General features: G+C 40.2%; 1 protein-coding gene across 1 annotated transcript; it reads right to left on the reverse strand.

The window, feature by feature from the left end:
* Positions 1–494: 494 nt before the first annotated feature.
* spop (speckle type BTB/POZ protein) lies at positions 495–12,369 on the reverse strand. Its single transcript, XM_034143689.1, is given in 6 exon segments — positions 495–1,217; positions 3,786–3,858; positions 3,861–3,924; positions 5,561–5,683; positions 8,387–8,441; positions 12,320–12,369. Coding segments are annotated over 5 exon segments (402 nt in total). The 5' UTR covers positions 8,405–8,441; positions 12,320–12,369; the 3' UTR covers positions 495–1,093.
* Positions 12,370–20,173: the final 7,804 nt, after the last annotated feature.

Raw genomic sequence — 20,173 nt, forward strand, 5'->3', positions numbered from 1 at the left:
ATCGACTTTGGTCAACACAGAGAAATCCCTGTTAAGATACTGTCCAAGATAAAGTTCCAGCTCTCTGAAGTGATTACAACCCTACTGCTATGGAAGCAAGGCCACAGAGAAGGATTCAAACAGGCCTGTGAGAGAGTCTGGTACCAAACAGCTGGATAAGAGCCTCGTGTTTAGACGAGGTGAGCAGCACGGGCACCGGGGATTGAACTATGATCATGAAAGGATTAAGCTTTAAACGGCTACTTACACTGATCAGGTGGCAAGTTCACAAGTTGACTTACTGTGTATTAATGAGTGAGTAAGTTCTGTCAAAAACTGCATATAAGGGGAAATATTGACAATATCAAGGATGAAGGTTTTTGTATGATGACACATTTTATACATTTTGTGAATTCTTGGAAGATTTGATAACTGTACATCTGTCCAAGAATCTCATCCTTCCCTTATTCATTTCAACATTTTTTTCAGAAGGGTGAAAGAGACACGGTACCAAATGAAAAACATCCATATTTAATAGGATCAGTCAAAGGGAATGTTTTGTGTTAAAAAAGGAGAGTACAAAAATGTTCCTTCATTTAAACAGAGTGCTCTAAAAAAAGAGTAGTACTTTGTTAAAACATGGTTTAAATCCTGAACAATGAGAGTCTTTCACTTTCTGGCTTGTTGATCCTTCTCAGCACAGTTTGGGTTTAAAAAACTCAGCACAATACAAGATGTCATATTTGGCCAGGACTCAGCATTAACTTTGACTTTTGAGAAAGAAGATCAGCTCCTTACGTGACTGACTGTCAGATTATGGTTCTGGCCTTCCAATATGGTAGATAAAGGATATATTGAATATGCCAGGCTTGGATCTTATATAATTCACCTGATCCCCACCGACAGAGATGTTCAGTACCTCCTCTGTGGCTTCAGTCCTGTAAATCTTGTGGCCACCAGGTTGAGGAGCTCCTTACCCACATCCAGCCAAGATCTTGGTTTAGGTGTTGGGTGTCTGCAGATGCTGTAGGAGAAAGAGGACGACTAAGAGTGAGGTTTCCGGTTCAAAAGGACACAGCATGGCATGGTGAGTCTTTCCAACCACTAGGACAGTTTAAGACGTTTCTTGGGGGTCCCAGAGAGGGCCCTGAGTTGAGTGAAAGGCCTCTGCTACCACATGGGGGTGAGAGATCATCATGGACTTCCAGCTGGATGTTTCCCTTGCATCAGCTGCGTGACTGAGAGAAAAAGAGGAGATACAAAGTAGAATAAATAAACTAAATGGACAACTTCACAAATAAACACGTCTTTCAAGAGCTGGGGGTGCTACAGTATGACTCCATCTGTTTGGAGAGCATTTAGGATTTGTCATACCAGCTGGCAGAGCTGTTGTTTACTTTATATTTTTTAATATTTAACCTCAAAGAACATTTTGAGATGAATAACCTCACGAAAAGCAACATTCATATATATATATATATATATATGTGGGCATGTAATGAAAGTATTTTGAATGATTTTGTAAAATATTCTTTAGGGCACTGGGTCCAAATCGATTTCGCATGTGACACTTTCTGACCAGTGCTTACTTGCCAACCCTCTTTACAAAATAAATGGCAAAAATGATGTTCTCTTCGAATATTGTTTTATTTTAAATCATTTTTAATTTCAGAGGAGGCAAAGTTCTACACTATTTCACACCTTTTCAGCAAAAAAGTGTGAGAAAAAGTGAGGAAAATAATAAACATTTTTACTACGTGGTGTTTTACTTGCCTATACAACCTAACAGCTTCAAACTGAACAGCACAGATGATTCTGGTTTATGAGGTGGGTTGGAACAGAAAGTTATATAAAATAAAATAATATTGGATATTTTCAAGACAATGTTTAAAATGTAAAGCTTAACTAATGGAACCCGAAAGCCAAAACAATTTCAGATAAGTCTAGCAATTAATTGCTGAAGAGTATTCCACGTAGCCATCATTGGTCACAGATGCATTTAGACCTGCACACCCTGTGGCTGTCTTCAACCTCCTGACTCCCTCAGGGTGCAGCGCTGCACTATCACGCACACCACTGTGTGGCCTTTAATGACATTTTTCATGGTTTGTTGTGTGTAAATAAACAACAGCATGTGTGTGTGTGTGTGTTTGTGTTCACATGTGTTCGTATCTTGGCATGGTTACTCTTGGCATTTGGAGTGTGTGTGTGTGTGTGTGTGTGTGTGTGTGTGTGTGTGTGTGTGTGTGTGTGTGCGTGCGTGCGTGCGTGCGTGCGTGCGTGCGTGCGTGCGTGCGTGCGTGCGTGCGTGCGTGCGTGCGTGCGTGTTGTTATATGCCGTCCACACAGCAGCTCCAGACCTCCAGCCGACCTCTGACCCTTTCCTCTGTGGAGGAGGTGAACCCCTGCTTACAGTAATGGCTGGTGTGCTGAGGCTGAGGCAGCAGGCCAGGGAAGGGCACGAAGAGAGCAGTCACAGCGGGAGAGGAGGGAGGAGGGGTGAAGCAAGGGAGCAGAGAGTAGGCTAGCAGCGGCGACAAAAAAAAAAGGAGAGGAAGAGTAATGAAAGTCTGCAGAGAGGGAGGGGAGGGGAGGGATAGGGGCCGGGATGGGAAGGTAAATTAAAAAGAGGCCAAACTGTGACCTCCAGTCCGAGGTAATCATAGGGCACACTGGCACTACCATCAACAAAAACACTTCTTTCAGAAAAATCAAATGTGTTCCTGCTTTAAAGACTCACTGCTTTATTAGCACTCATTGAGATCTGTCTATAAGTGGATAAACCCTTTTCTCTAAAAAAGTGGATAAAGAGTGTCTGGGTGGCTTTACTCTCCGCGACGTCCCTGGGGAGGATGAATAAATGAGACAGGGGTAGGATAAAGACAACTCCTATTGTCTGGACTAAATAACTGTAAGCCACTTGTAAAGACTGGTCTGGAAAGAGGTTGGAGGGGCTACTGGGGGGAGGATTATTGGTTCCTCCATGCGCCTGTTTTCTATATTCGTCCTCTAAATTGATTTTTGTTTTGTTGCTCTTGTAGCTGTCCATTGTGTCCGCAGGAGGAGTGTTGATAACGCTTTGCTGGCCAGGGGTCCCTCGTGGCCAATTTCCTCAGTACCACAACAACACTGTGGCAAATTAAACTGTCATAACGCCCATAACCACAATTAATGACTGGGTTTAGGGGCAGAAATCTGCATTACTGAACACCTCTAGGCATACATGAGCTCTTAAGCACAGAGCTGGAGAGGGAGAAAGGGAGACATGGGAAGAGGGTGAAGGGAGGGAACATGGGGGAGTAAATGGAAGAGGGAGGGAGATGGAGCTTGTGCAGGAACGAGGCCAGGAGATGGAGTAAAGCTGCAAAGACAGGGCAGAAGAATGAACAAAGGCGGCATGGAAATGACGTCTGGCTCAGAGATAGAAGATTCAGAAAACAGAGGGGAAGGTGATGAATTTGGGTAGTGAAAGCTTTTTGTTTCAACTTGAAATACTGGATCAATCAACTCTCTGTGGACATAAATAGCAGTCCTTGATGCTAATAGGCCCCGTCTTACCTAAACTGGCTGCCTGCAACATGATTAACAACAATCTAAATGGCCCAATATTATACGGCAGCAAAGTGGTCCGATCTGGGGATTAAATTACATTTCCTCTGGAGAAGAAAATGTCTCCCACTGAAAATGAATGACTTCCTATGACGAAAAGCTAAGTATGTGCATGTGTGAGTAACAGGAGAAAATGATTGCATGAGTGTGGGTGTACTTCTTGAGATAAATGATCTCAGTGTAGGCATGTAGCTCACCAGTTGATGAAGTCCACGGCCTGCATCTTCAGCTGGTCGGCGCTGCAAGGCGGTGAGGATGAGGGTATCTGCGGCTCTCCAGACTCAAACTCGTGCACAGAGCATCCTCGCACATCACTTTCAGCCTCTCCAGAACATACTGCCAATGACAGAGGGAGAGGAGGAACAGCAGGTAAACTAAATTACTTAAACAGCGCTGCCGCAAACAACTGTTGTCACACTGTGTAATGATACGGAAACACAGAATTACTCTACCGTGGCGGCAACAAGACTTAGATTGAATAAGAAGAAAATATGGCGAAGAGGAGGAAAAGGAACAGTTATGCAGACTGATGGTGGGAAAGAGGTTCACCTAAGAGGTAAACAAATATTTCCACTGCGTTTGATATTAAAAAATTGCTAGCTGTAGTCATTTTCTCTCTTATTCTTACGCACTTCAGGATGACTCATGCTGGTTTAGCATAGACCTATATTTAGTGTGGTATATATTAACACTAATGATGTAAATTAGTTACTCCTACTAAATACTACTGGTGCTAGGATGGCTTACATCTAGTAAACAAAGTGTTGTCTGCCAAAATGAAATACCGTTGAAGAAGAAAACCCACATTTGGAACTTCAACCTTGCATTCTTTATTCATGTGTTAAGGCACTAAGTGAATAATACAAATAAATATACAGCTCTGTAAAAAATGAAGAGACCACTGCAAAATGATCAGTTTCTCTGTTTCTACTGTTTATAGGCAGGGCCGTCCCTGGCCAACATGAGGCCCCACGCAAAGTTATATGATGAGGCCCTCTGTTACGCGAGCGTCGACGGGTGCTAGTGGAGCACCCAGCAGTGAAACCGCGCCGCGCCACACTAATTGCGCCGGATAAGCGCATAGGTGCGCCGCATTTTCGGCTCAGTTGAGGCTCCCTCCGCAAGGTGAGGCCCCACGCAGTCTGCTTCATCGGCCTGTAGGGAGGGACGGCCCAGGTATGTGTTTGAGGTTTTTTTATTCTATAAACTACTGAAAACATTTCTCTGTGTGGGAATTCAACAGACGCTGGAATGGAATGGCTGCCATACATGTTGAGATTTAAGAAAAATGTGGAGTGGTCTCTTAATTTTTTCCGGAGCTGTATGTTCATCCTTTTTAGCTTACAACATTCAAATGAGTGACTGCGTAATTTTTTTTTGCAATCAAGTGGCCAAAATGTGGATAAAAAGTGAATCTTCAAACTTTTTTGACAAGATTAAACAAAAAATCAAACATTCTCACAATGTATTATACATATTTTTTGTAATAAGCACAAATCAATCAAGGCTGATGGTAATCTCGCGTTTGCCGTTCTTTGGTCTGAAAGCTAAGCTTTGTTAAACAGTCAGGCGTTCACTAAATCTTTTCACAGATCACAATCATGCTGGTCTGGTTAGAGGGGCAAAGGACAGAGAGAGGAGTGACGCAGGAGGAGGGCTGTGTTCTCTTCAATGAACAGCTTGATACTATTATTAAAGCAAATATAATAAGCTCTCAGAAAAATTCAAGATAATGTGGCTCTACACAAATAGACAGTAATCTTTGAGTATACAGGGCCAGGACAGAAACAAACAATGAGTAATAGGATTCATTGGAGTCTGTTTACCTCTTCCTATACAGTGTGTTTGACCATGTGTATGTGTTCAGGCCTGGAAGAGCACTTGGCGCCTCTCGGGTGTAGTTTGAGGACATGATTATTCATAATAAAGTTGTAACAGGTGCAGGTACGTCATCCACACACTCTCTGTGTACCTTGTCAGCTGCAGCCAGCAGGTCATCGGCCATCTTGTCCAGGTTGGGGGCTTCACCTGTGTAGATGAAGCACATCATCTCTTTGAAGACATCTGGCTCCATGTCATATAACTCCATGTGGTTCTGAATGGGAGGAGAGGACAGGAGAGGATAATTCACAAAGGGTTTAACAAAATAAAAGGAAAGAGAAGGAAAAGACAAAACCATGAGCAGCAGCAGAGCGTTTTTTATTTCATGTAAAAAACCTGATTTAATTTCACAAACTGACCTTGTTTTACACACACAGGGACAGTCAGCCACACAGTGATACAAAACAGCTCATAAAAAGAAGAGGAAAAAAATGAACAACCTTCTGAACAGTCTGAACACGTTTCAGCAAAAACGACATTTATTTAATTATTTTCAGCTGATTCTTGAAAATTAATCCCAACATTCATTCCTTGACGGCGCCTGCAGCCAGCGAAGCAGGCTTTATCACTCGCTGGCACCGTGACGCCAACCTGAACCTTTCCCTCCACACTGAGAGGCAGAACAAAGCAGTAAACCAATTATAACAGTGCTTTATCGTCGCCACGGTGACCGGCGGCGTTTTAGCAGGGTCAGGCTGGGTGTACCAACAGCTTAGTGCGTTTGTGTCAACTCTGACCACTCAACAGCAACATAAACACACAAAGAAATAATGAAGGGAGGGTCTGAAAGCAGCCAGGTTTACTACATGCAGTGTGTGGTGCCTTTTCACATACATAAAGGCATGTGTGCATTCATGCAGCAAAAAAAACAATAACGTGAATCCTCTTCTCACTCCCTAATGCAAATACAATGGCCATATTGTTTTGAAATTAGCCTCAGAAAAAAGAAAAAACACAGTTCCCTTTACAACTTGTGCTTTCTTACTTCGACAGTTTGTACGCAGTCCAGCCATAAAGGAGGAGGCGTGACACACAGAAGATGAAAACTTGAGTAATTTCATTCTGCTGATTTTTTTACAGCAAAGTGTGTTGGAGTGTTGATGAAATTAAAAATGCAAGTCACATGAGAAAAACTAACAGGGCTTCCTCAGTTCTGTGAAGGCGAGCTTCCACCAGTCTCATAAATAGACGACGCTTCTGTAGTTACAGTGTCTGAAGCTCCCCCTTTATTCACAGAGCAGTCCTCTATTAGAGTGTTTCTTTATGAGCTCATTTGTCTCTCCTATATAGAGTGCTGCAGAGGAGTGTTAACCCATCTATCTGTTTTCTGTGAATCGTATGGGGACGTGGCCCCCCGTCTCTCCCTCTTTCTGATGAAGACGCCCACTTAAACAGCAATTAAGATGCATTTCCTGGCTCTGTGCTTTATAATTTCCCCATTCGAGCCGTGCAGGCATCAATATTCCGCTGACATGATGTCTAAATCACCAAGGTTCAATCTCACCACCTCCTACCAGATGAAGACAACCGACTGTGGCGCAAGAGCACAATCACACACGGAAACATGGACACATACTAACAAGAAATATCACAGAGGACACATAACAAATGCCAAGAGGCACACACTGCATGGAGTGTTGAAAGACATGTACAGACAACCACAAATATGTATTTAAAAAATGTAAACTAAATAAACCTCACATCCATAATATCAGCTGCACTCACAGCAATTGAAATTAATTAATATATACAAAACAGGTTTCAGAGAGGTTAGTTAAAAAATGAATGCCGCAGTATTTGACATTAAGGTTAGGAAATTCAACAACTCAAAATATCTAGCACAATTATAAATGAACTGTGGGCAACAAGATGACATTTAATAAAGGTGCCTTGCCTTTGGTTCTGTTTGAAGACACCATTAAGAAATAACTAAGAAGGCAATTGTGTTAAAAAAAAAAAAGCACACACAATGTATGAAATGATTTTGTGTGCCTCTACTGTGACATGTCTCCATGCTTTAATGTTCAAACAAATATTATGTAATCATACTGCCTGTGCTGCAGCACCTCTTTTCACCCTAAGCTGATCACGTAGAATGTGTTGGAGCGCTAGCCAATGGAAGCGCGAGTGTTACATAGTGATGTCACTATGTTCCTGAAGTAAACAAAGGAGTCCAATGAAGAAATTTGAGGCGGGGGGATTTTAGCCTTTGCAGACCTTACATTACATTACATTACATGTCATTTGTTAGACGCTTACATACATTCAGTACTGTGGACAATCCCCACAGGAGCAATTTGGGTGAAGTGTCTTGCCCAGGGACACAACGACATGCTGGCTGCAGTGGGACTCAAACTTGCTACCCCCTGATTCGAAGTCCAGCACACAATCCACTGAGCCACAGCCGCCCCATGAACAAAAACCCTCAACAACAGACCATAGGAAAGGGAAAACCAAAAAAAAGCCAAAAAGGGCCCCTTTAATGCCCAGTCCCATCCAGATGTTTTTTCTAGTGGTTTATTGAATATAATATTGAAGCAGTATGCAATACTGTGCAGATCTAGTGTTACAATGTACAACTTTAGGTGTAAAAAAACACCAGAATTCCATCATAGAACTATTGAGATAATTGTGACAGACTGCAGTTTTTTTCCCTGGTATCGTCTTATTTTGTATAAAACCAGCACATTGAGCCTTCACAATCATTTCAGACGCCATTATCATAAAACAAATTCAACAATAGCTTTAAAGACACCAGATAATTGAGATGTAGTCAACCAGACATGAAGAAACACATGCAAATGTCACAGTTGGATGTTTTGCGAGGTGAACACATCCTGATGCAACAGAGAGAAAGATTAGACATCCGCCTCTCCGCTAAGGGAACAGGAACAAGAGAGTCAAGTGCTCAACTCACCTTCTTACTCTCTTCCATCTCGGTTCAAACATGGCACTGAACACCGGCGAGTGAGCTGAGACAGACAAACAAAAGACACACACAGAGAGGGAGGTTTGTTATTGTGTGTAATGTTGATGCATGCTGAGGTTTCTGATATCCGTTAACAGCCTGCCACAGGGTCAGAGGAGAGCGGGGGGGATGATTGACAGCAGTGACAGCAGAAGAAGCTTCATGTGGAAAAGTCGACAGCAGCTCTGCCGTGCTGACAGACTCATGACGACCTTTGAGGTGTGCTTAGCAAGAGTGTAACGCTGATAGACCGACGACTTGACTGAAGCTTGTTTGATACATTATGCTTGAATTAAGATGCATCTTCCTGGTTTGATAACATGGTCACGTGCTGCCACTCAAAATAGACTATTCTCTAGTAATATATAGGACTGGTAAGGATTATTTAAATAAAAAAAAATCAAACACTTATTTATCTACTATTTTTTTCAAGAGCGATTTTTACCAAGCTTTTATGTCCTTGCAAATCCAAAATATTTCTCTTCCTGCAAAAGGACACTGTTCGCCACAGTCCACAAATCCTTTTGAGTCAAGGACAGTTCAGACATTGTTTTCATTTACAGAAAATCAAGGGTAAAGTTGAGACAAAATGCAAAAGAGCAGCTGATCATCTTCCACAGTCCCTCCGAGTAAAATAAACCCATTGTAGATTTTGCAATGCAAATGATATATTTATAATCCAATTTTCCATTCAGATTTCTTTCATTTTCTTAAATTTAATTTAGCAAATTCAATTTGAACATGAATACATTTAAACCCAGTTACCACAAAGTGCTGTACTGTAAGAGTTGTGACAAATGGAGGATTTAAGTGTTTCTATCACTTCACAGGTGAGACGGCCAATCACTTGTGTGTTTTCTCTCTCACTACTCCAGACATGACCCCATCTGCCAAGGTTATGTTTCATCTTCAGCACAGACCGACCATGCCAGCGGTGTGATCCAACCACAGCACTTCCAATTACGTAAATCAGTCCTACTTCTTTTCTCAAGATCAACTCCTGTATGATAACGCGGCATGAGTAAAATAATCACCACATCTCGTCTCAGTAGTTCTGCTCGAGGCAACAACACTGTATTCTCTCTCTTATCATGGCAGCCGTGACAGCTGTTAGTCTCGACACAGGCTGAGGAGGGCGAACCTCACACATTGTTTGAACTCCGTAACCTATTGGTTGTTTAACAGCGGAGAAACTGTCTCTTATAAATACCTTTAACCTTCACTAAAAAACGAAACATCCAAAATCAACTAGCATTGTGCTCTTCTGTTTGACTTCACTTTGTTTGATAATGTGCTCATTGGGTAACACTTTACATTACTGTTCACTAATGAATGCTTAATTAACTAGTGATTAAAATGTAACAAATGTTTCAACACGTTATTAAGTATGTGTCAAAGTCAGTAATATGTTAATTAATTTAAGTACTTAATAATGAGTTATCAACCTCAGAGCTAGCTACCCATTTAATGACTCATTTGGAAACGTGGTGTCATCCATCAACTCGGAACGAGACACAAATAAGGAGAATACAGATAATATCAGTAAAGCGAGGGCCTAAAAGTGGATCAATAAGGTAACAATGGGACATAGCTTCTTTGATATGAACTAATATCATCTATAATTAAAACAGTAACCAACACCAGCCCCCAAAGCACTCAACTCAACGCATTCAAGGTGTGTTTCAGATATAATCCAGGGTCAGAAAAACGTCCAAGGTCAGGCCAGAAACAAACGCTCTGGGTTAACCCACAACCTATATTTTAATAGCCAAAACACAGAGATTGACTTTTTTATTAATGTTTTCCGATAAATCTATTGAGTTGTCATGGTGAGAAGGGTCTGCGTTGCTTTTATCATGAGATAAGATGTGACAAGACATGTGACAAACCATTTCTCAGTCAGTGTCAGAGGGAGCAGGTTAATGCTCTCCCTCCCAGCAGCTGGACCATTATAGAAGCTCAAAAGTGGAATGGGTGGTAACTAACTATTAAAAGATGAGGGTTGTTTAAGGGATTAGTGAAATAGATACAAGGCATTTTAGTATCCCTTCTGCTTTGTCTGCAGAGGTCATTTGTTTGTTTATTTTACACAGGAGGTGAAAAGATCTGTCCGGACAGCTTAAGCAACTTAAGGTTTTGGACAAATCCACCAATGATGAGAATGTTGCTGTAAGAAAACATGGTCTACAAGATAGAGAACCAAAAAAGGGAGTATGTGCAGTGTCAAAGACAACATGCCAAAGATTCTTGGTGCTTTGCCATGTCTTACAATTATATGGCAGGCCAAAGTATCTTGGATCATGATTTTCCTACTAATGCTTTTGTCCCAGATCAGGTAGGGTCAACATCCGACAAAGCTCCCAAAAAAAGTGAGTGTAGTCGCCAGTGAATAACATGCATTCTGGATAGCATACTTAGCACTCAATGGGCAGGTGGGACTGTGGGGACAAACCTACAGTAAGTGTGTCTGGTGCAGCTCAATACTGGTGAGCTCATACTGCAGCAACAAAGGGAAGGGGCGGGCGAGAGAGACAGAGACAGAGAGAGAGGGTCATAGAAAGTAAATGTAGGGAGAGAGAGAGAAAGTCAGGAATTGGCAGTAAAGGGAACTGAGAAAAGAGATGAAGCAGAAAAGACTTAAAGGAAGACAAATAGTATAGTGATAGGGAGAGAAGGGGGCAGGAGAGAGGAAGGATGAAAATAGAAGATGGTAAAAAGAGACAAGGGAGAGATATAAAGGGGAACACATGAGAGTGAAAAAGGGGATATTGAGAAAAGGTAGAATGAATGTAGAATAGGAAAGAAAAGCAGAGAAAGAGCAGAGAAAGAGCAGGTAAGAGAGAGCGGTATAAAGATCACATGGCCAATGTGCAGCCAATTTCAGTTGCTCTCCCTCCTTCGTTTGATCCCTCTCTGTCCGTCTCCACGGCGATTAACGGCCGGGAGAGTTGTCACGGGAACAGCCGAGAGGGGGAATAACGAGGAGGAGGGACTTCGTCTGGACCAAGTGGAGCAGAGAGAGAGAGAGAGAGAGGGAGAGAGGGGAAGACCCCAAACCACAGCAGCACATAATTAAAATGGCTCCTCACACACACATTTCAACAAATCCAATAATGAACAGCCTCTGCCTCTCTCCACAGAGACACACAGTTCACCAGTTCCCTCAAACTGACTGACGCTGTCCATCATTAAGTTGTTTACCATGCATCATGTTTGTTTGTTTGTGTCTCAACATTAAAGGTTGTGGTCAATATATGTATTATATGAAGGCAGATGAAGTGCTAAAGGTGCTAAGAGCTGATACGTTGTTTGGATATTGGATCTATTGAAATGTAACCATCCCTGTGGTAAACAGAAATTATTCATTAAATGAATGTAATTTGATTAAGTATTTCCTCCGGAATTTAACTCCTTGAAGAGGGGGAAACATTTGAAGCAGAAGTAAGACTGTATTTAAACTCTCAAATAAAAAATTCAGGACAAAGACAAACATTAACTCTTCCTCATACAGTATATTAGTTTGGAAGCATTCCAACTCTTACACCTGAGTCAATACTTGTTGAATCAATCTGCAGACACCAGTTTAGATGACCCAATAATATAGGTAACGTATGACACAAAAATGCCATTGAGTCACTTGTTTTAGATTGTCAAATGAATGAGGATTTGCTGTTTTTTTCTGTTTTATTTTATTATAATTTCAGTATCTGGGTTCTAAAGAAAAGGATTCACCTTGGATGTCTTTCTGGGATCAAAAACATCAAAGAATCGAAAGGCAACGAACCAATACCTTTCAGTTTATTCCCACTTGAATGCTAAGTATAAGTCTTATTCTATCACCTATTTTAGATATGATGAATTAAAAAGCATATTATCCCCTACCATAAATGCTTTGAGCGGTATTTCTGTCCGGTCACACACACTTTCGCACAGATCTCCGAGCTCGTTGGCCAGTCTGCAGTCAGGAACTTTCATGGTGTTTTGGCCACATGGTGTTCACACAGACCTGCACCACATTCACCTGAAAACACAGACGAGTAGAATGTAACATTTGAGTTGCTTGTCTAGCTTGTCTGAATAAATTGATTAGAGTATTTACACACAGACTTTGAATTTATTAACTGCTCCTTTACCGCACTCACTAGTTCAAACAAATAAGAAACGTGAAATGTTCATAAAAAGAAAATGAATTGGGTAATAAAAACATGCTGTGAATGACTAATGTGGGTTCTCTGCTTCTGTAATCAATACATCACACACTCAATATGGAGGCTATTCAAACAGAACCGATTCTTCCTTCTTTATCAAATCAGATCGGCAAATCAGCATTGATGTGAAATTGTGTGTGTGTGTGTGTGTGTGTGTGTGTGTGTGTGTGTGTGTGTGTGTGTGTGTGTGTGTGTGTGTGTCAGAGTTGTCTGTAGCTCTTCCCTGCTGACTTCACCACCTGTTCCAGACAATGTCAACCAGACTCATATATCTCTCAACAGGAGTCACTGCACACACACACACACACACACACACACACACACACACACACACACACACACACACACACACACACACACACACACACACACACACACACACACACACACACACACACACACACACACACACACACACACACACACACACACACACACACACACACACACACACACACACACACACACACCAGGTAGTCACTCACAGCCCTGCATAAAATATGATAAGCAAGTTATTCACTAAGTTACAATTCATGAACAGGAAACCCGTCATACTCATTTAGAGTGAAAATGAATCCTAAAGTATTCTTTGATGGTCAGCATCAAGAGTGTAATAAAGCGTAAGGGTTGTAATTTATCCAACTACAAAATACACTATACCAAATGTTGTGATAGAATTTCACCGTATACTATATCTTGTATGGTGTGTTGTACTTTATCACATTCGTATGTTTAACTATAAATTAAAGTGTTATAATACATACTATGGTCAAATACTAAGTATCATTATGTAATAATTGTATACATTAGTCTGGTAGACTTTCTGACTTTAAACCACGGTCTCTTTAACCTTGTGATCTTTGTCTTAAATGGTATTGTTTTTACTTCATTTTACTTTCCTTTAATTCCTTGTTTACCTCTTAAATGTTATATTTCACTTCCTTCATTTATCTGTACTTCTTTTTGACCTTGCGCTGCACCAACAATAGAGTTTCCTTAGGGATCAATAAAAGCTTATCGTATCTGATCTTGAGGCTGTTAAATGCATTCAGCAGTTTTTAGATTTTCGACCATTAAACAAACTATGGTGCACTTTAAAAATGTCAGCTTGTAAAAAAAAGAAATTCTTTAAATTGGCCAAGGTTAGACATTTTAATTAAAGGGATTAAAGTAATACAAAACAAAAAAACAACAATGCTTGAAATCCAGTCTAACAAATCTGGAAAACATTACTAAACAGGTTTGTCCTACTCCTTTGTTTAAGTGTTTAGGAACTTTAAGGTGAGATAATAATCAAAATGGTAAATTATTTTAAATTTTTTTGAAATATAAATCTGTCAAAATATATTAAAGCCTACCTAATTGTTGCTGGATAGTAATGCGTAGATATTATTCTGCTAACTGTTTTCACATTATCAAGAAAATATATCATTTCTAATAAGGTAAGCCTTTGTTTAATCTGACAGTGCACATGTAAAGATGTTATACTATCAAACTGAAACTTTTAACATAAACATCAAAAACATGTATAGGATTTAAAATAGTTCAGAGCACATACACCATTAAGTTATAAAGGGATTTGTAATACAAAATAGATTCTAAAGAAGATTTGTAACATCTTAAAAAGATCTTACTGGATTGTGAAACTTTTTTAAAGGTTGTTTTTAATTACCACACAAGAAGAAGAAGAAAATAAACTTGAGGATAATCTTGGTTCTCTGGCTTTTATTGCTGACAGCTCCTAAATACATTTAGTCTACAACTTTCAAGAAAAGGCTGAAAATCGCCACAAAGTGACCTTGCTATTAAAGCTTCAGGTGGGCGGGCACCCAAAACCAAACAAAAAAAAACAAAAACATCCCTGCTTATCCATCCCCATCCATCTGCCTGCCTATTCGACACATCCATCCACCTATTCAACTCACACAAAAAGAGTCCAAGAAAAGGAGAGAAAGCTCATACAATAGACAAGTACGTGGCAAGCAGGAAATTGAATGTCAAGGAGCCTTGTTTGCTCCTGATGGAGGTTTTGGAGTTACCCTGAAGGGGACAGAACGACAGAGAGAAAAAGAGACGGAAAGGAAAGATAATAAAACACAGGAAGAGAGGAATAAAAAGGAGGATAGAGAAAGGGGAATATAGGGATAATAAAAGGCAGAGAGAATACAGATGCAGAGATACCAAGAAGAGGCCATCACACATGGGGGTCGGGGGGGATATGGGTGCGATCTACAGTTGGAGATGGCCTCTCTTAAGAAGCAGCTCATTTGTGGCTGAGAAATGACAGGGACACAGTGAGAAGGAAATGTGACTTTTTTAAAGAAAGGAGCTTTCACAATGTGGGTCTATGAGTGTGTGACAGTCTGGTTTCCACAGCTGGCTCTGTTAATCACACTCCAGGGGGATGCAGGTCTGACTGACTGACGTACATCCATCTCCTCACAGAGGAATGCTCACACACACATATATACATTCACACGAGGAGGAGACAGTCCCACTCAGACACTGGCATTCATAAAACGCTGATAAGCAATATAGAAAGCTCGGTAGAAAGAGAGTTGCTGTGCGAAGGAGAAGAGAGGGAGAAAAACAACAAAAAAAAGGGGAGAAAGACAGACGGACAGACAAAGACAGAGGGCAGGGGACATCAATTCAGTCAGCTCAAGTTTAAATGAAAAATGGCTTTAAGAGAGGAGGAGGGCTGCGAGTCTTGCTTTGTGTCCTGAGTACACACTGGAGAAGTAAATAAGTGCTGAAAAGCGAGTTGGAAGAGAAGCCAGCGAGCCTGGTCAATGCCTTTCGGTATAAATAGCCCAATTATCATGGCGGAGCTGTAGCTGGGCTCTCAGACGCAGCGTGGCAGAGCCGATCTAATTACTGGCTAACTTGACCAATTATTCCACTGTTTAACCAGGCAGAAACTAAATCGCAGCACCTGGTTATTTAGACACACCGGCTGCCCTGACAGTCTTCACGCCATAAGCTGTCATCTTCAGTCATTGTCAACCTCCTCCTCGTTCTCCTCAGAAACCCTTCTTCTCTTCTCATACTGCTAGGTGGACAGGGATGTAAACGGTTTGGATACATGTGCTTTTTTCTGAAAAGACCGTTAAATGTACTATAATCTATAATGGTAGTTTAAATGAAGGGCTTACATTCTATTTTAGATGTTTTAAATGCTTTACAGACATTAGAACTGCAACTATTAGTCGTTCATCAGTTAATAGACAGAAAAAGAAACGTAGACTGTAAGTAACTATTCATGCAAAATTGGCAGAAAATTCAGTTTTCAGATTTCCTGATTTCTGTTTTATATCATATTGAACTTAAAGGTAGGGTAGGTAAGTTTGAGAAACCGGCTCGAGATACACTTTTTGTTATATTCCATGGAATGCTCTTAACATCCCGATAGCAATGAATATCTTAAGTGCTTTGACAGAAAATCCATAAAAAAATATCATCTGTGGAAGCCGTAGTACTGTAAAAAGCACGACCAATCATTTTAGCCGGCCTGGCTAAAATAACTGGATGGCCTACCTGCCTGTCAGCCTTCCATCTGTGCACAAACTTATCTCGTGCCCTCATTGGTCATGTGCGCGTTCGTGTGTTGGAGGAGGGGCTCTATAAGGAAGTGGCAGATTTTCTCCGGTTGTGTATTTTCAAATTCTAGCGATCTCGAGCTGGTTTCTCAAACTTACCTACCTTTAACATCATTAGGTATTGGACATTGTTTTCCTGAATATGTAGTTTCCATCTTTTCAAGGCTTTTAACACATTTCGTTGTAATCCAACAAGCAGTGGTGAAAATATCCAAACAAATTGTTAGACTGACCAACAAACCGACTTTTATTTACTCCCCACTGGTGCTAATTATGATTATGATGACAGAAATACATTCTGTGTACAACCTAAGGTAAAGAATAACAGTAATGAAGAATCATTGCTGCTATATCACCACAATCATCATTTGTTTTGGTAATTAAGTTTCCAGGATAAGTACACACTAAAGCGCTTCCCGGTTAGTTCCTCAGACATCAAGATGGATCTGTCGTAAGCTCCCTCTCAACCCTCCAGGCAACGCAGAGTTAATATTGAGTTTATCTACCCAGATGATTTATTCATAATGCATCAATCTTTTTCTGCCTGTTTATGTGTTTGTTTATGGATTTACAGTGCTTTGCCATGCGTGAAATAGTTTTGAAAAGGGGGGGAAGAAATCTAATTAAATGAAATTCATTAAGTTATGGAACACTTGTTCGTTTACCTCCCAAAGTCTCACTTTCCTCGACACAGGCGGAGATCAGGGACACATGGACATATTCATACACTGACCTTATCAGACTGCACACACTCATATGACACTACAACACTGCAGCTGTAAGGTTTGAAATAGAAAATCAAAGTGTTTTTTCTTTCTCGCTGATAAATAAGCAATAGATCATTTGCATGGAAATTATTGAAATGTGCACATTGCATAGTTTTACTGACCTGAATTGAAGAGGCTCCTTTGAAATCTGATTTAATATTACTGTAATATATTTCACTCCAAATTCAAGATATGTCAGTCTAACATGACATTTTCTTTCAAGCCCCCTTACCACACATTTTCATGACAGCACATGGTTCAAAATCAAACAAATATTCTTTCTTGACATAATATGAGAAGGGTTGCCAGTCTATCCCCATACTAGCTGGACAATTGGTATTTATTACATACTGTATGTGAGAAATAGGCACCGGTTTGATTGGGGAAATAATGGAGAGCTGCTGACAGGCAAGCACAATGTCTAATGATCTTTTACTGTAATCGATGGAGAAATTGTGTGTTTTTTTGACAGGCCGATCTTTCACAGACTTGTGTGTAATTTATTACATTTGAGACATAATAAACAAACAAAAAATGACGGAATGTGCAAGAGAAAAATAACCAGCCCCATTCTGCTGACAGAGGCAGGGTCCGACAGCAAGTTGAGGAAATGGCTGCCACACAGCTATTGCCATAATGGTGGTCACATTGAAATGGTTCATAGCTAGAGTCATAATGGTCCCGTGTAATAAACAATATTTCAGTGAAAATACCAAGATTAGCTCAACTTATTCATGTTCAAATCCATATTGCACCTGCTGCAGCCCACTGTCACCTTCATCTTTATTTTTTAAACTCACCCTCTTCTATCTATTAGCTCTGACTGCTCCCAATATTTGTATTGCATTATCTTTTATTCAGTTTTGGCTGTCAAAGTATTCAATGTATTATCCTGTGGGATATACTGTGTTGTTGACAGGTTATCACTACATCATTTTACTCAACACTTTACTTTCACATTGTATTTCCGGCAGATGAAACCAGCACACTCTTTTGCCTATAGGTTAAAATAAATACTGAGCATTAAATACAAATGGTCGCTTTTTGAGGAACCAAACATATGAATTCAACAAAATAATTTAATTTAGCTTTACAGAAGGGGAAAACCAGATTACTGTATTGTGGCTCCATCATATTTTATTCATTAAAAGTTTGTTTTCAACTTAAACTTTTAGCGGGAAATACAGCATATCACATATTAAGTCTATCCCACACCTCATATCTAGGTGGATCTATTATAGCTGATCAATGTTAAAGTAACAAGTGACTGCATTATTTTCATTTAAACCACATAAATACACACTCAACAAACAGGCAAACACTGCAATGGCTTAATGGATCTGTGATCTTTAAACTTGTCCTCTGAACCCTCCGAGCACGGAGCTCATCACCGGCTCTTTATAATGCATCACTCGCCCTCCAGTCTGCAGCCAGCCAGAGTAAACAGACCCACCTCTCTTCAGCTCCATTTCTTCCACTGCCTTTTCTTATTCATCCTCTGCAGCCACTTTAATATGGTATTGCCTATTGCTCATCAAAACCAGAAGCAGAGGGCAATGATGATGATTTTTCAGTCAGGAGACTCGGATGAAAGATTTAGTTAGCTGGCCCTCTGGCAGCTGCAAAAGGTGACTGAACTGATTACAACTGAGAATAATAGCAGAATCTGATTTGTTCTTGACACAATTAAACAAACACAGCCCCAATTCCCAATGCTATTAAACCAAAGTCAAAAATAAACAGTGCACTCTCTTTCCTCAGAAGGCAAAAGCCAGCATATGTTTTAATTGCAGGTTATTCGTTTCATCTAACTATCTCATAAATGCATTTCAAGGCACCATGTTCAACCAATAAGACACTTTTATAGTGGCTGTCTTAACAAAATACTGTCTGGTGAGTCCTCTCTTTAGAGCACAATATGTGACATAATATGTTTGTTGTTGGGAAAACAGGAGAAATACTGGGCAGCGACAGACAACAAGCTGGAGGAGGAAACAAAAAGAGCGCCCCATCACAAAGCATATCAAAGACTGCTCATAGTTAATCAGAGACTAAAGACTGCCAATGTAAGAAGAAAGAGCTGCCACAGTGAGCGTAAGATGAAGGCTGTACAACAACTCCTCAGCAAGGTAACAGGCTTATGAGGATATTTGGCAGCACACTAAATGTATACACTAGTTGTTTTGAAAGCAAAGTAGACCTGTAGTATTGAACTCACTGTTGCCAACAACAACTACAGGTGGCGCTAAAACACTCAACCCAGAAAGATTATGGAAGGAAATAAGGGGCATTCATATTCTGAGTTTGTGAAATAATGCTCAAAGTATTTGACAGCCTTAATTAAAATAATTATAATAATATTAAAGTTTATGAATGTGTTTTACAGTGGTACGAATATTTTGTTTATGTTTGGACAAAGTGATATAAAAGGAAATGCCATTTGTTACACATGCACACACATTTACAGGTGTAGGCAGTACAATTATTTGGGGAAATCCTTTCAAAAACTCAAAAACACTAATGGCCCTTATTTGAATCCATTGGTTTTCTCTTAACCCTCTGAGACCCACTTAGGACATTTCCATTTTTGTATATTTTTGTGTTTTGCCTTATAAATTGTCATTTCTTTACAGTATAATCAAGTTTTACAGATCCCAGAAATCAGCACAACCTCAGCTAATGATATATGTCACTCATTAGAGACTTATATACACTATAATAGGGGATATTTGCCCATAAATAAAAAATAAATAAAAAACGGAGCTTGAATTCTTTACTTATTTCATTCAAAAGAACTGCTAACCATAACATTGAAAGACACACACATTTATTATCATTGTATCAGAACTGATTAGAAGATTCTAACTTATTCTGTTCATTAGATGCATGCCCATTCTTTTGGGCAGTGTCCATGGGCATTTTCTTGCGAGGAATTGTCATTTTTTTGTCCTGCCAATTTTGAAGACTACACATAATATATATCATGGCAGTTCCTGTCCACAATCACTCATGGCATGCTGAGCAGATTTGTCTGAATTTTCATCGACATCGTCACCTTGACAAATAAGCTCCAAAGCCTCAGCTGTAGTAAACTTCCTTGCCATACCTGAGTCTACTTTTAAGACACTAAAAGAACGTATTCCAACGCCTTTCAATGAAAAA

This window comes from Trematomus bernacchii, unplaced genomic scaffold (genome assembly GCF_902827165.1).
Source record: "Trematomus bernacchii unplaced genomic scaffold, fTreBer1.1, whole genome shotgun sequence".
NCBI classification, from domain to species: Eukaryota; Metazoa; Chordata; class Actinopteri; order Perciformes; family Nototheniidae; genus Trematomus; species Trematomus bernacchii.